This window comes from Sorex araneus, chromosome 4, assembly GCF_027595985.1.
Source record: "Sorex araneus isolate mSorAra2 chromosome 4, mSorAra2.pri, whole genome shotgun sequence".
NCBI classification, from domain to species: domain Eukaryota; kingdom Metazoa; phylum Chordata; class Mammalia; order Eulipotyphla; family Soricidae; genus Sorex; species Sorex araneus.
The window spans coordinates 155,800,097-155,817,110 of record NC_073305.1 but is presented as its reverse complement, the minus strand read 5'-3'; the positions used below and the strand labels follow the sequence as shown (position 1 = coordinate 155,817,110).

The following is a 17,014-nucleotide window of genomic DNA, read 5'->3' as shown; positions in this document are numbered from 1 at the left end:
GATGAAGTGGTGGCAATGCAGAGGTGATGTAATTTTCCAAAGAACAGATAGGTAGTGAGTGATGGATGAAATTTGCTCCCAGCAGTCTGGCTCTACATTCTCAACCACTGTCCCCACTGCTCCTACGCCCATTGTACTACATCATTAACACTTAGATGGAAATTCTAAGTGTTAGATGAAATTCTAAGTGTTAGAATTTCCACTTAGATGGAAATTCACTTAAGCTACATATTTAATGACTTTTATTGTTGCCTTGTTTAATGTTCTCGTAGGGAACATCTAATACAGACTTAAGACTTCTTTTCTCCTATAATGAACACTCAGAACTATAGCACAATCAATAGAAAATGGTTACATAGAAAGTTCTTATGGAAGTCTTCCTCTTGATAATGAATTTGCTTGAGCGGAATTAGCAGCTCAAATTTTAGGAGTTGTTGCAAGACAGTTGGTTTTTCAGCTTCTTTAGATTCATTGAGGACCTCAAAAAAGGTTGTTGTGTTAGTAAGTTAAGGGCACCAGCAATGGGGGTGTGGAAGAGTTTAATTGCTATGGTTTCTAGCACTTTGATGAAACCTCAGCTGTGTGATCATCTGGCCAATCATTGCAATTTCTTATCATTAGAATGCTCATTGTATTCCTGAGGCTCACAGCTTCTGTAAATTTGTGGCGATTATACTAAGAAAGGTCCTATATGGTGAGCTCTACTTAAGTTATGAGTCCATAAAATATTTTGAGGAAATGATGACTGGAATACACTGATCTTGAAATGTAAAGAATTTCTATGAATTTAATCTCATGAAGACATGTTTTTCTGAGCTATAAAATATGTATGGATTAAGGGACAGTTTTTTTTTTTATTTAGTCATCTTGAAATTGCAAAGTCATTCATTATTGCAATTCAAGCATACAATATTTCAACACCCATCCATTCACCAGTGTCCACATTCCTTCATCAATAATACCCCTACCCCAACCCCATTTGCCTACAAGTGTACATCTATAGAAGATGCATTTTTAATATATGTTTTTTCACTATAGTTTTCAGTTCCTGATAGTGTTTTTTTTACACATAATACTTTTCTACCTTCCAGCAACACCTTCTCCTCCCAGTTGAATGTTTCCTTTCATATAGATGTTGCCCACTTCCTGTCCTGCTCCCAGCCCCCTCAAGTGGCATGCTTCTTACTGAATACTAGTTTTTATGTTCTTTGTTTCCTTTGTCTTGGGTATTCATTATTCCACTGTTATGGTTTGTTGTTTGTGTTTTGTGTTTTTTTTAATATTCTGTGTCAGTCTCTCTCCTCAGACCAACTTCACTCAGGATGATGCTCTCCAGATTTCTTCATGTAGCAGCAAATTGCATGAATTTATCTTTACTTACGATCAAATAATATTTCCTGTGTATATGTACCATAGTTTCTTCATCCACTCATCTGTTCTTGGACACTTGGATTATTTCTAGATTTTGGTCATTGTGATAATGCTGCAGGGAACACAGAGATGCAAATGTTACTTCTCCGTTTTGTTTTTTGGCCCTTGGGGTATACTACAAGAACTGTGGGTGCTGGGTCAAGTGGAAGATCAATTCCTAGATGGTATAGAGATGTCCATATTGTTTTCCAGAAATACTTAACCAATTTACATTCTAACCTGAGTGAATGAATGTCTCTTCCTGCCTCATCCATGCCAGCACAGGTTGTTCTTTTGATCTGTGCGCTGTCTATGGTAAAAAATATTTCATTGTTGTAATTATTTCTGGAGCTGGAGCGATAGCACAGTGGTAGGGCATTTGCCTTGAACTTGGCCGACCCAGGTTCGAATTCTTCACCCCTCTCGGAGAGTCTGGCAAGCTACCGAGATTATTCCTCTCGCAGAGCAGAGACTGGCAAGCTACCCGTGGTGTATTTGATATGCGAAAAACAGTAACAACAAGTCTCACAATGGAGACATTACTGGTGCTCACTCGAGCAAATCAATGAACAACTGGACGACAGTGCTACAGTGGTATTAGCATTGATTATTAAAGTTGTTTTGACAGCTGGATTCAATTGATAGTCTCTATGGCTCCCTGAACAGTGCTTCCAGAGCTGCAAACAAGAGCAAAATAAAGGGAATATAACCAAACCCCTTGAACATGCTTGGCCTTTAAATGTGGAAGTCAAGTATACATAAAACGTTGTCACCTACTCTGTTATTTTATATCCCATGGATGAGTGCAATCTTTCTATGTCTGTCCCTTTATTTCTGACTCATTTCACTTATCATGATACTTTCCATGTTGATCCACTTATATGCAAAGTTAATGACTTCATCTTTTCTAACAGTTACATAGTATTCCATTGTATAGATGTACCAAAGTTTCTTTAACCAGTCATCTGTTCTTGGGCACTCGGGTTTTTTTCCAGATTCTGGCTATTGTAAACAGTGCCGCGATGAACATATAAGTGCAGATGTCATTTCAACTATACTTTTTTGTTTCTCCAGGATATATTCCCAGAAGTGGTATTGCTGGATAAAATGGAAGCTCAATTTGTAATTTTTTGAGAAGTGTCCATATTGTTTTCCAAAAGGGCTGAACCAGTCAGCATTCCCACCAGCAGTGTAGAAGGGTTCCTTTCTCCCCCCATCCTCTCCAACAGCAGTTGCTTTTGTTCTTTTGTATGTGTGTCATTCTCTGTGCTGTGAGGTGGTATCTCATAGTTGTTTTGACTTGCATCTCCCTGATGATTAGTGATGCAGAGCATTTTTTCATATGCCTTTTGGCTATTCGTATCTCTTCCTTAGAAAAGTTTCTGTTCATTTCTTTGCCCCATTTTCTGATGAGGTTGGATGTTTTATTCTTGTAGATTTCACCCAGTGCTTTATGTACCCTTGATATCAATCCCTTATCGGATGGGTATTGGGTGAATATCCTTTCCCATTCTGTAGATTGTCTTTGTATTTTGGTCACTGTATCATTTGCAGTGCAGAAGCTTCTTAGTTTCATATTGTCCCATTCGTTTATCTCTGTTTCCACTTGGTTGGTCAGTTGCGTGTCATCTTTGAAGATACCTGTAGCTTCAATATCGTATACAAGGAGGTTGGCTCCATGGCTTGGAAGCTGACCTCACATGCTGGGGGAAAAGGCAGCCCAGATAGATAAGGGAACACCAAGTAAAATGTGGTTGGAGATCCCGCTCGGGAAGGGAGATGCGTGCCGAAAATAGACTAGAGACTGAACACGATGGCCACTCAATACCCCTATCGCAAACCACAACACCCAAAAGGAGAGAGAGAATAAAATGGAATACCCTGTCACAGAGGCAGGGTGGGGTGGGGGTTGGGGGGTGGGATTGGAGGATGGGAGGGATACTGGGTTCATTGGTGGTGGAGAATGAACACTGGTGGAGGGATGGGTTCTCGAACATTGTATGAGGGAAACACAAGCACGAAGATGGGTAAATTTGTAACTGTACCCTCATGGTGACTCACTAATTAAAAAAATAAGTAAATTTAAAAAAAAAAACGAACAAAAAGAAAACTTTGTCACAAGTGACCTCTCAGTAGCTCCCTGCATTCGATGGCCCTTTTTCTTCCCCTTTGCCTTTACCTGTTCTACTTCCTTTCCCTTGTCTACTTCTCTTTCTACTGAAAAATGAGTTCAAACATTATCAGATCCATAAAAATATAATTAGTACCTAGGTGACTATAGGTCATCTGACTCTAAAATCCATGCTTTGATGCCCCTCTCTACTCTCTTATTCCCCAATCTACTGTCCTATATGCATTCTTTGGCTTTTTGTGACTATTTAAAATAAGTCATGTGCATACCCTGGTTTCTCTTCAGATTGTACCGGTCTTTGGCCTTCTACTGAAGATTTCCATGGAGAGGAACAGTTCTGCGTGCTTATCCAGTGTTTTGAGGACTTGCTTTTTACAGAGCTAATACAAATAAATAATCTGTATAGTTAGGGCTTTGGCTGTAGCTCAGTGACAGAATGTATAGCTCTCATGCAAGAGGATCTATGTTTAATATTCATATCCATATAGTTCCTGGATATAGTTGTCATATCCAAATCACACAATTATAGCTACTCTTCCCCTCCCTTTTATCCAGCAAACCCTTCCACCGCTCTTCATAGTTTGGTTCCTAATCTTCCTAGGGTTTTGAAGGTCTGTTGGAGATCTTTCTCTCATATGGGTTGTTGTCCCTCTTGTCCTCTGAGACACTGTTCTTAGGAATCTGAGTACATAGTCTGGCCCTAATGCCCGACTTTAGATATTGTCTCCTGAACTTCCCATGAATGTCATGAAGATCATTAGTCCTTTATAATATGGCACTTTTTTCTGACTGGAAAAATTCTACCGCCAATTTTGTTGTCTGTATTCTGAGCATTGTTATTTATTCTACTTAAATTTGTTCATCTTTCATTTTAAAAGGAGCCATAAATGTGAATATTTACTGATTCATGATCTCTTTTAGAATTCAAAGTTGACAAAAGACAAAACTGGCACCACCAAGATTGGTGACCTCGCACCCCAGGACATGAAGAAAGTTTGCCCGATAGTCCTAGTTGAACTGACTGCTCTCTATGATGTCTTGGGATTGGAACTGAAGCAACAAAAAACTGTGAAAATAAAAACAAGAGGTAATCTTGAAATGAAAAACAGCTGAAATGACTTCTGCTGCCAGGATGTTTTTAGGTTTTTGTCTATTTTGGAGAGAATGGATTCCTACACTTTAGCCAAAATTGAGTACAACTGAAGTTCAGACTATGAAACATTTCCTGCAGGACCAGAAGGAGAGCTCAATGGGCTGTTGCATGCTTTGCATGAAGAAGACCTGAGTTTGGGGCTGGAGAGATAGCATAGCGGGTAGGGCGTTTGCCTTGCACGCAGCCGAACTGGGTTCGATTCCCAGCATCCCATATGGTTCCCTGAGCTCCCGCAGGGGTGATTCCTGAGTGCAGAGCCAGGAGTAACACCGGCACATTGCTGGGTGTGACCCAAAAAGCAAAAAAAAAAAAAAAAAAAGAAGACCTGAGTTTGATTCCTAGCACTGCCAGGAATAACTGCTGAGCACTGAGCCAGGAGTAGCAAACTGAATACTGATGAATGTCGCCCCCTCCAAATAAAATACTGCTTTCAAAAATTTAGGACTTGATAAAAATACTCTGTGTCCTAGACTAAAAAGTTCATAATCAAATACGTAATTACTATAAAAGGGAATTCTGATCAAAGAATATTAATAGTTATGCTCTTTTTTAAAAGCACTATATATTTAAAACTATTTTAACTTTAAAAAATGTTTGGTATGCATATTATTTCCAAAGTTGGATCTTTAAAAATGACTTTATCAGCCACTTTGAATAAAAACTTGTGCATATTCATATTATGGGTAACAATGAGGGCAATTGTTATCAACCCTTACTCAAATTATTCTCTATTTTATAAAAATATAATATTTGTTAAAATAATATCATTGTGGCATACAATTGCTTTTAATTTTGCTCATCCTAGATCGATGTAGTTTTTAGTTTGTAAGCAGCTTGTTTTACCCATTATAGAAACAGAATCTTTTTTAAAAACTATGCTACAGAATAGACATTTCTTAGAAATGTTTGTGTCTTCCCAAGATTTTATTAGTGTGGAAATTCAGATGATTCTCTGTTGACATTCTTTACTGCTTAGGAATCTCTGTTCCCTTTAATTTTTTTTTTTAACATTGAAGTTATCTGCTAAAGAGAAAACAAGAATGTGGATTATGATGTTTCTATGGTAACATTAGCAAAGACAAACATGCACCTGATTTAAGGTTTAAAAGCAATTTCTCTCTAAGACTAAAGTGTATGTTCCCTTCAGGTTCTTCCTTCCATACTGGGTCCCTTGAGACCTCATTCTGTGCTCAGTTTCTCTGTATCTTTAGCTTAAAGCTTGGGATGGTAAATTCTTGAGTTAAAAGAATATTTTGAGTTTTCGCAAATCTACTATGGATGATAAAGATTTTTGATGATATTTTAGGGCTAGTAACAAAGTCTTACAAAGTGGAAATATAATTTAAACTGTGATAGTACACATAACTTTGTAAATGAGTTATAAAATGTTTTTATGTGAGGTTATTCTTAGGGGAAAAAAATATCAAACATTCCTGATTATCACTATTTTTTTTTTGTGGAGGGGTGGTTAGTGATTGGAACTACTACCTGCTCTGTGCTTAGAGACCATGCAGTACCAGGGATCAAACACAGGCTTTCTACATGCAAAGCATGTGCTCAGAGTATTGAGATATCTATCTCTCTGCACCTTTTATTTTAGATTCTCCTTTATTTTATGTATTTTGTATTTTATTAAACGTATATTCCTTATAAACTAGACTTTTAGTATTTTTGATGATTATGTCTAATGCTTAAACTCCTAAGATTTTTTTCCCTGATTTGCTAGCATTCTCTTGAATGACATTTCTGTTGAATGTCCTGGTTTCCAGTGTCTTGTCCTCACCACAAGGTACTCCCTTTTCTGTGCTGACAAATGATTTACACATCTGTTGATGATGTCTGTCACATTTCCATGTTAACTATTCACTTAGTGATGGGATGGGGGTGTGATTGATTGGTAGAAACTATGTTCATACCAATCTCTAGGCATTTTCTTTTAATTTAGAAAAATTGTAAATCAGTACCTGTCATTTCTTCTGAAGCTATTCCCACATAAACAAAACTGCACATTTGAATTTAGAAATGCCAAGTACCTGCTTTTTTTTTAAAAAAAAAGCATTTGTAGAAAAGGATAATAATATTGGACCATTTTCTGAAAATGTTTATACTTCGCTGTATTATAGAGTGTTAAATATAAAATAATACAGCTTTTTGCTAGAACTTTTAATTTTATTACAGTTAGTGTATTTGTATTTTTGCAGTACTTGTTTGTAGATAGCAGTTTATACTTTTAAAAATAATTTTGGTATCTCCTGGGGGCTGGAGCAATAGCACAGCAGGTAGGGTGTTTGCCTTGCACGAGGCCAACCCGGGTTTGATCCCCAGCATCCCATATGGTCCCCTGAGCACCGCCAGGAGTAACTCCTGAGTGCAAAGCCAGGAGCGACCCCTGTGCATCGCCAGGTGAGACCCAAAAAGCAAAAAATAATAATAATAATAATTATTATTATTATTATTATTTTGGTATCTGTAACTACCTCATGGTGATTCATGTAAAAATTTTAAAAATTAGTATTAATGCAATCATTTGTTATTTCTCCTTTTTTTAATTGCTCTGTATAGAAGGGCCAGAATTTTCCTATTGCTGTGTGTGTACCTAATGACTAGACAGTATCATTCACTTAGCAGATACTCAGTGAATGATTTCTGTGAGCTGCGGATGTACCTCAGTGGTGCAGTGAGCGATTTGCCCGCATGATACCCTAGGTTCAGTCTCTGACATGAAAAAAGAGAGGTAAGGAAATTGTTGTCTGATTGGATGACTGTATTAGGAAGTTTATGCCTTAACATCTTTAATGGTATCTTATTTTTGATTAAACTTAAGAAACTTTTTATTTTATTGTTTTAGATTCTGGCCTCTTTGGTGTTCCACTGACAGTATTGTTAGAACAAGATCAGAGAAAAATACCAGGGACTCGAATACCCTTAATATTTCAAAAAGTAAGTACATTTGAATGGGTCAGCATAGAAAGAACATGCTTGGCGTAATAGTCCTCTTTTTTTGCATTCATGGTATTATAGTATAGTTTTCCCATTGATATGCTCTTTTATTTTGTACTTTGATTTTGTATTCAGAAAACAAATTTGTTTCAAGAGCTCATAATTTTTATTTCATGGTGATGCTTTCTGTGTTATTACTGTAGCTGTGATTACCTGGCATCATTTTCCTGTCTTATATTATCTGGCTTTGTATAATTGAGATTTCAATTCTATAATACATAGGAGTTGGAACTGCTTATAAATTTCTAGAGAATTGAATCCTCATGAATATTTCATGTCTGTATGTATTTCCCAAGCTTTTCTATTTACAGTGAGGATGTCCAATTTAATTTAACAGTGCCTACTTCCAAAGTAGGCAGAGAAGCCATAAAGTAGAATTAGAAGCTGATTGCTAAACTATCAAGTCACTTTTGTAGTCAACACTCAATTATTCATAAGGGGATTATCTATGGCAATAAAGAAAATTCAGTCTAACCTCTGAGCCTCATTGCTTAGAAATAGAATACATTTGCTAAAAAACAGAATACTCAGTGGAGAACACAGATCATGTAGTTTACAAACTATCCAAGTATCTTTCTTGAAGATTCTTGGGTTTTGAAAATTCTGAGGGTAGTAAGTGTAGCAATCGGACCTTTTAGGGTTGTGTGACTCAACAAACTCATTCAGTATTAAAACTGAATCCATTTGGCACTAATTCTTTTCCTATTCCAATCTCTGGCTTAGACACTAAATAATTTCTCTTATTCATATAATAATCCACAACCATCCATTTTCTTAGAACAGGAATCCACATGAATAGTTATCAATGGTGCCTGAAATTAACAAAAAGATGCCAATGCTAATAATTGTAGGCCATATATTTATGTTCTTTTAGTGGCCATAGTACATGCAAGTTATTATGCAGAGTTTACTCTTCAAAGAAGGGATATTATCGTATCAGTTCTTTGGAATTACAGTTCTGGCAAAATTCAACAGGGTGTGTGTGAGTGTGTGTGTGTGTGTGTGTGTGTGTGTGTGTGTGTGTGTGTGTGCACCTGAGATTGAGGATTTTATTTCAAAGAATTGGTTTATGCAGTTGTAAGTGTTGGCAGGTCTCAAATATGGAGAGTAGACCAACAGGTTGAAAACCCGGGCAAATGTTATTGCTGTAGTCTGAAATTCAAAATCTGCCTCCTAAAAACTTAGGTAGAGGTTCTGTGCTGCAGTTTCAAAGGCAGACTTGCTCTTTGCTTTTGTAACCTTTAATTTACCAATCGAGGCCCATTTGTGTTTTGTAGAGTAGTCTACTGTACTCAAATGTTACTAAATCCAAAACGTACAATCATAGCTACATGTAAACTGATGTAAGACCACATAGCTTGTGGACCATAGCCCAGTCAAGCTGACATATCAGATTTACCATTGCACCAGGGAAGGGTAAGCTTTGGTTGCCGCAGAGATTCAGTGGTACCTTTTGATTAAGGCTCAAGATTTCATCCACTCATTTGTCATTTTCTCTTGAAATTGCTCCTTTCTTTCTTCAACATTTTTGACTCTGCAGTATTCTGGCTTCTCTGACATTTGAAGTCATCGAATAATAGCACTAACAACTTGATGTTCCTATTTTTATTTTCTTTCAAGACACAGAGTTTATTCTTAAATAACCTCCGTTTTGTTTGCATACTTGCTAAAGAAAAAAAATCACAGTGCTCTATGAAAACATTGCGTAGTTTATTAGCTGACAGTTGAGTTAGGTATTCCCTTGATATTTTTGCAGATAATTCGATGAAAAACTTTGCACAAGATTTACTATTAATCTTTAAGGGATTGTGCTTTCTTAATCACTGAGAAGTATATCTAAAGAGGGCTTTAGTAAAACTTATTTAATATATGTGAATTGTATTTATGTATTTTTTTACTTAGATTTACATTGTCTGACCATATTCTCAGAAAGGATGAAGAAAATAAAAATATGCATTTTTAATTTTGAATCTATGGAAAAATTCTACCAAATTATCAAATCCTACTCTCATTGTCACTCTAATCAGCAAAGTCTAACATACTTTGTATAAAAGTAAAGCCTACCTAATTTTAATTCATTTGTTAATTCATATAAATAAATTTATTTTGGAAAATGCTAAGGAAATGATTGATATGGCTAAGAATATATCTTTAAAATTAGTTTCTAAAATAGATGATTAAAATATACAGAATTATTTTATTTTTAAATAAAAGGAAAACTACAAAGTATTTATTTATATTTTAATACAATGTAATATATCTAAAAATGTTATTTTAGTTTTAGAAATTGAAGGAAGTAACAGGCATTCCTTCAAGGAGAATATCTGTATAAATCTCAATAGATGCTCATATTCAACTTTAGGAAAAAGTAAAAATATTATTCAAAAATCTGAAAGTATTTTCATTAGGTTATCTAGTTATAATACTTTCTGTGATCTTAAGGAAATCAACAGACAAATGCTGCTAAAAGCTGATATGTCCCAGCAGCTAGCATATAATTTAATTTTATAACTTTGATTTTTGTTAATAGGATAATTAAAACATTTTATAAGATGAAATGAATTGTTTGTACATTGATTAGATTTTATATTATCTGATAGATTTGGCATTAAATTTTTAATGACTCATGCCCCATCTACTAAAAATAATTTATGCAAATTTTTTCTGGGCATTTTTTTATTCAGGTAACTTGTAAAAACTTTATCTTGGGAAATATTCCAGTTGAAATTTTAAAAACATATGTTCTACTTGGAATAGTCAAGGCTTCTCTTCAGCTCATAAATCCTTGAGAGAATCTTGAGACTTCCCTATGCTTTATTCTGACCTCTTTTGAGATTAGTACATTCCTTGGCTAAAATCCAGGGACAGAAGAGGTGAGGTCATTATAGAAAAATTGCCATCTCCTCTAGTACCTATGTACTGCAATATATCTGATTTCAGAACATCTGGACAAAGGTCAAAGACCACATTTATGATTCCATGCTTTAGTCTTAACAGACATTTCATAAGCAAAGCAAAAGCAGTAGGTTTAGCTCATAGAATCTTGATTAATCAATTTTACTTTCTTTTGACATACTGGGATATTTAATGCTTGGGGTGTGCACTGGACTGGAGCAATAGCACAACATGTAGGGTGTTTGCCTTGCACACTGCCAACCCGGGTTCGATTCCTCCGTCCCTCTTAGAGAGCCCAGCAAGCTACCAAGAATATCCCGCCTACACAGCAGAGCCTGGCAAGCTACCAGTGGTGTATTCGATAAGCAAAAAACAGTAACAACGAGTCTCACATTGGAGACGTTACTGGTGCCTGCTCGAGTAAATCGATGAACAATGGGACAACAGTGCTACAGTGCAGTGCTACAGGGTGTGCATCAAGGATCCTAGTAGGTTTGAAAATGAGTGGAGTAGGTCTGTCTTTTATAAAGTGGGTATAAAGAGAAAGGAGGTAGTAGAAAGGAGAATCCATATGATTTTTGGAATGTCTTATATTCAAACTGAGAACAAGGAAATTGATTTCCTTAAAATAGCAGCGTCTCTTCTAAAGCCTTTGTGTCCTGCCTAGGGAATGCATATTCTTCTTGGAGGATCATTGCCAAGAACTATCCACTCTTTTATCTTCTTCCTAGCCCCAGAAGTTTATCATTATAATTTGTCCATGTGCTTTGTTCAGGCTTTCTGCCTTTTTGAAAGAAAATCTCTGAAATTTTATTGTGGTTCTGGAGGTAGAATGATTTGGATATGTTCATAGAATATGATTTAGGAAACTTATATAAGAACTTTTTAAGTTTAAGCTTACTACAAAAGTTTAAAGCCTTAAGAAGTAGATATTTACTATTGTCTCTTGCCATATTATAAATTATTTTTCCTTGCGCAAACTAAAAGTATGAGGTGTATGTGTAAATACAAGAATTTCATAAGATTTATTTGATTGCAGAATGTGCTTTTGTAAAATCAAGAGAAATGGATGTTCTTTGGTGCTTTTCAATAAGGAACATCTTCATTCTCGGTACTGCAGCTGTTGTGTGAAATTTGAGGTTTCTGTTTCAAAGAAAAATAAGACTCAATGTTTTCTAAATTATGACTTACATTTTTGGCCTATTTGGTTTAAAGGACAGTGGTAGTGTCATAGCTTGCACAACTTTATAAAATCCAGTTGCATGTCACTGCAAATGGTTTCCATTTATTTATATGTGAAACACATGTGAAATTTGGAATTGTACCTGTCATGAATACCAACATCAGAATGGTCTTTGCTTATGCACAGCTGATTTCTCATATTGAAGAAGGAGGTTTGGAAACAGAAGGCCTCTTAAGAATACCTGGAGCTGCATTTCGAATCAAGGTAATTTCTGATTTGTATTAATACTAATTTTATTTTGCATTATATTTATTTAGTTTGTTTGCTTTTGTCTTGGGACTATATCTGGCAGTTCTCAGGGATGGATTAGTCTGGCTTTGTACTTTGGGATCACTTGTAGCATGCCAGGGGGACCATATGGGATACCAAGGATTGAACTGCAGCTTGCAAGGCCAACACCCTACTTGCTGAACTATTGCTCTGGCCCCTTATTTTGCATTTTAAAACTTAACTTGTTCTTTCTCCCTTCTTCCCTTTGACAGAAAAATTCATGAAATGTAGAACAATAAAGGTTCAACATTTGATTTACACTTAGTTTTTCTAGTCTTTTCTGAATTTTTGAGTACTTGAATGTTTTTCAAAATCCTCACAATTATACGGGGATTATTTTACATGATAATATGTGTGATACCATATGTGATACTACTATACATGAAAAGGCAAATAATTTTTATCTCTCCATTATAAAAGTCTAAAATGGGAACCAACGTATATAATCAAAGGCGTGCATAGTTCCCTGCTTATGACAAGAAAATGAATGCCATGAGTTAAAATATTAATAGGGGCTTGTGATAGATTTGCTTAGGCACCATGAGTAGTAGCAATTGAGCTTTTATCTTTCTTTTTTAAACAAGATGATAAATTCCATCAGGTGAGCAGAATAGACATTAATCGTGCCTTACATGGTTAATTGTAATAAGAGCAATAACAGGTACTATGTCCCTCAGCCACTTTGTTGACATTCAGTTTTCTATCACCACCATCCAGAGTGGACTACCCTAGATCCCACACTGGATTTCTGCTTCTTTCTCTTATAAAATTGCATTTTTCTCCCCATTATCTCAAAAGGTTCTGTGTGTTCTCTCTTCTTTCTCTTGCACACTTCCTACTCTGAAGAAGACAGATTCTGGTGACACTAATATTCAGATACCTAACCCCCCCGGGGGATTTGTAGTTGCAAAATATTTAAGCTAAATTGATCCCACTCACTTTCCGTAGCCCATGTATTGCTTCCTGAATCTGCAAATCCAAACCAGGATACAGAGAAGAGATAGTCTGTTCATAAAGAGACCTATTCTATACCAAAGTCTTACAACTCTGAATTGTGGCTGTGACACCTCCAGAATTGAATTCCCAGTCATAGATTCCTCATTTGGCTTCTCCTGCTTGTTTTGATAAATTTCCTCCATGGAGGGGGGTTATTTCAGCCTACTTTGCTTCCACTACATTGTAATCTCAATTTATTCAGTTTCTGGTAACCTGATACACCCTGACCACACATTTCATTCAGCTTGTGTCTGTCCCTTGTGTTGGGTGTCTGGTACACAGAGGCCCATGAAATTTTTTCCTTGCTTCTTTTAATTTAATAAGCTTTTACTGTCTCACTTCTTTTGGGAAAACCTATGGCAATGTCACCACTTTGTACTGTACACAGTTTGTAGACACTATGTGTGATTTGAAGATCAGTTCTGTTGAGGAATTCATTTCCATACAGAGAAAAAAATCCATTAAAAACAGGTTATGTGACTTCCTGTTACCTGTGCCAACAGGTATATAATTTTTAGTTCAATATTCAGAGTAGAGTGTAGTGACCAACTTGAAATAGTCATAAACACATAGCAAGAACAGTGAATATGATGTGCAGTTTACCTTATTACAGAAGGCTGGAAGGACAGTTGATCTAAAGGTAAATTCTAAGGAGGTCAAGTAAGTAGACTTGGCTATTTTAACTCCTAAACTGCTGTCACGTACCAAATTTAGCAGCAGCTGTTTCTTTATAATTTTAAAATAATATACAGAAAATTTTGTTTTTTAATTTCTTTCCATACCAAAATATTTTGTGCTTCTGTCCTCTTTTCCTATTCCTCCTCTTCTATTTCTTTTTCATATCTCTTCCTCTTTCTCCCTCTTCCCTGTATCATTCCTTTTCTCCCTCTGAGTCCCACTCTTTTCTTCTTTTTCCTCCCTTTAGTTTTCATGCTCTTTCTGCTTCTCTCTCTCCCCCCATTTATTTGTTTAACATTATGAATTTTACCAAGAAATAATTAGGGCGGGGGATGAAGTTGTTTGGGGGAAAGGTGCAATAAGTTTACCTTTCCTGAAAATAAAAAGAATGTTCTGGGGAGAAAAGCTGCAAATAATTGAAATCAGTGATAGGAATTTGTAAAGAATTCTAACATGCTAAGATTTATGCCACCATGACAAATCACATGGAAAATAGTCATTATGAAACTAAATTGATTTATTAATGATAATTTGTCTGGCAAATATTTTAGAGTCCTTGAGGTAAATGAATTAGGTATTTCCAATTCAACATGGGCTCAAACTGTTTTCTGCAGCTGCCAGCAGGATGGCTGTGTTACTTACTGCCTTTGCGCCTTAGACAGCTATATTGATGCATTTTCATGCTTCATTTGCTGTAGGCTTTGGTTTTCTATTTCCCATAGGTGACTCATCAGAGGTAGTCTTAGCTTTACATCCAGAGATTGATTATGCATTTTGTTGCATAATATACTTCTGAGTAATTTGAAATATAAACTTGTTTTCTAGTGATTTATTGAATGAAAATCATAGCATCTAAGTCAGGTCCCACCCCACAAATGGAAACACCATTTAACTCTTATTTTTATTAAGCCTGTATTTTAATTCCTTTTTGACCATTTTTTATTGAGGGGAGTAACTGCATTTTTCACTCATGCATCATTTCAGTACCATACCAGAGAATCCGCTTCAGTATCTCAGTGGTTTCTTTTAGCCCCCCTTCCAAGTAAGCTCAGTTCTATAGACAAAATCTTCAGTTTGATGATTTTGACTAGTTGTTATTTCCTTACTATGTTTTTTGTTTATCCCACATATGAGAGATCTTTTCTCTTTTTAATTTATTATGGAGGTGGTGATACGTACAAATTTATAGATGATTAGAGCTAAACTGAAATTCCACAGGATTGTAAATCAGTGACAAGTTGATGAGACACATTTTTTTTCAAAAACTATACATGTTTTACATGTATATGTGTTAAAATTAATATTATAATCATGTGTTAAATACATTTAAAAACCTCACACAAAATGGATAATTCCTACAAATTTTAAATTCAGTAAGAGTGAGGACAATTAGGAACATTTTAAGGAGAGAATGTGTTTAAGGCTAGGAAAGGGAGTAGTGTATGTTAAAAAATATTGTAGACAATTCTTAAGTATATGCATTAATAAAAATATTGAAATAAAAATCTATGGCTATAAAAATACCTGATGAGACATAGAATGCTCAGTATAGATGAGGCATAAATTTATTTTTGAAAATGTGAAAAATCCCTTAGTAAGGTAGGAGGAGTAAAGAAGATTTTTCTTAATCTACTAGAGGAAAACTGTAAGTGCGTGAGTGAATGCTATACTCAAGGCCAAGTGCTAAGGAGTTTGTCTTATCTTTTAGAAAATCTTCTTGAATACTTCTTGTAAAACTGGTTTCAGGTCTATGAATTTCCTAAGCTACTGACTGTTCCGAATCTTTGATTTTGTCTGTCAAACCTGAACATTGATTTAGCTGGATACTGCGCTTTTGGTGTTGTGCTCATTTCATTGAATTTGTGCATTATATCCCTCCATTCTCTTCTGGCTTGTAGAGTCTCATTTGATAGATCTGCTGTGAATCTTAGAGACTTTCCTTTGAATGTAAGGCTCTTTTGTTGCTCTTGCCGCTTTCACTATTCTGTCTCTGTTTTTGACTCTTGTCATTCTCGGTTCAATGTGACTTGAAGATTTTCTATTTGAATATGTTTTCACTGAGTGCCTTTAGGCCTCCTGTATCAGAGTGTCTGTATTCCTTAGTTTTGAGAAATTCTTATCTATTATTTATTTAACTACTCTTGGAGAGCCCGGCAGGTTACCGAGAGTATCTTGCCCGCATGGCAGAGCCTGGCAAGCTACCCGTGGCATATTCAATATGCCAAAAACAGTAACAACAAGTCTCACAATGGAGACGTTACTGGTGCCCGCTCTAGCAAATCAATGAGCAAGGGGATGACAGTGATACAGTGATCCCCCTTCTTGTTGTTCAGGGACTCCTATTGTCGGGGTCCTGGCCAATCGACCCTGGCAAACTGGAGTATGATTCCCTGGAGTCGCTGGACTTAACTTCCTAAAGGGAAGGGAGTGGGGTAGGGAAAAGCCTCTGCCCTGGTCCCTTTGCTCATGGCAGGATTCCTGCCACAGCTTCCACTGCCAAAGAAGTAGAGAAGGAAAACCACACGGGGCGGGGGGGAGTCTGGTGGTCAAGCAGTTCTCCATTTATTGGCCCTTACATAGGTGTTCTTATACATATATTCAGGGTGGGATTCTCACGTACAGCATGTTCATCCCATTGGGCCGGTACAGATGTCAGCTAAAAATTTACATACCCTGCTTAGGGGTGGTTATCAGTACGGGTAGGGGGGTCGCAGTCATGTACCTCACCCTCAACCAGAGTGCCTAAGTGTTGGGAGTGCTGGCGCTAGCCCCTAGGTCTTTGTAAACAGGGCCGGCTCTTGCTTCCAGGGCCAGAGGATTTGGTCAAAGTCTCAGGCTGGCTGCTGAGACCCCCAACACCTACATTCTTATATTGCTCCTCTTGATCTCATCTTATAGTTCTCTGCTGTGTTAATCACCATTTTCCCATCTTCTGCTGTTTCTAAAGGTTCCCTCCATCTCATCTTGGAGCTCCTTGGTCTCTTTCTTAACTGCTATTAGTTTGCTGCTCAAACCTCCTATCGAGCTTTCTATTTTGCCTAGTATCTTCTTCATTTCTGTAACGTGTGTCACTCGTAATTATCTCATTTCCGCTCACATACTTTCTTGTGCTTTGCTCTCTGTGCCATTATTCCCTTGAGCTCGTGAAACATTCTCAACATGGTGTCACTGAAGTCATGCTCTGAGAATTTACAGAGCTTGTCGGTGCTGGTTGAGTCTTCTGTGTGACCTTGTTTGC

The 17,014-nt window shown here is 36.5% G+C and overlaps 1 protein-coding gene and 1 non-coding gene across 3 annotated transcripts in view; both read left to right on the top strand.

The window, feature by feature from the left end:
- Positions 1-17,014, top strand: part of ARHGAP18 (Rho GTPase activating protein 18) — a 225,079-nt gene that overhangs the window by 175,154 nt on the left and 32,911 nt on the right. For both annotated transcript variants that reach the window (XM_055137109.1, XM_055137108.1), the window contains exons 6-8: positions 4,463-4,628; positions 7,543-7,634; positions 11,959-12,036. In XM_055137109.1, coding sequence (XP_054993084.1) covers positions 4,463-4,628; positions 7,543-7,634; positions 11,959-12,036 — 336 coding nt within the window. The remainder of the gene's footprint in view (positions 1-4,462; positions 4,629-7,542; positions 7,635-11,958; positions 12,037-17,014) is intronic.
- Positions 3,807-3,923, top strand: LOC129404496 (U5 spliceosomal RNA). The gene has a single exon (XR_008629895.1). It is a non-coding gene; the product is annotated as a U5 spliceosomal RNA (small nuclear RNA).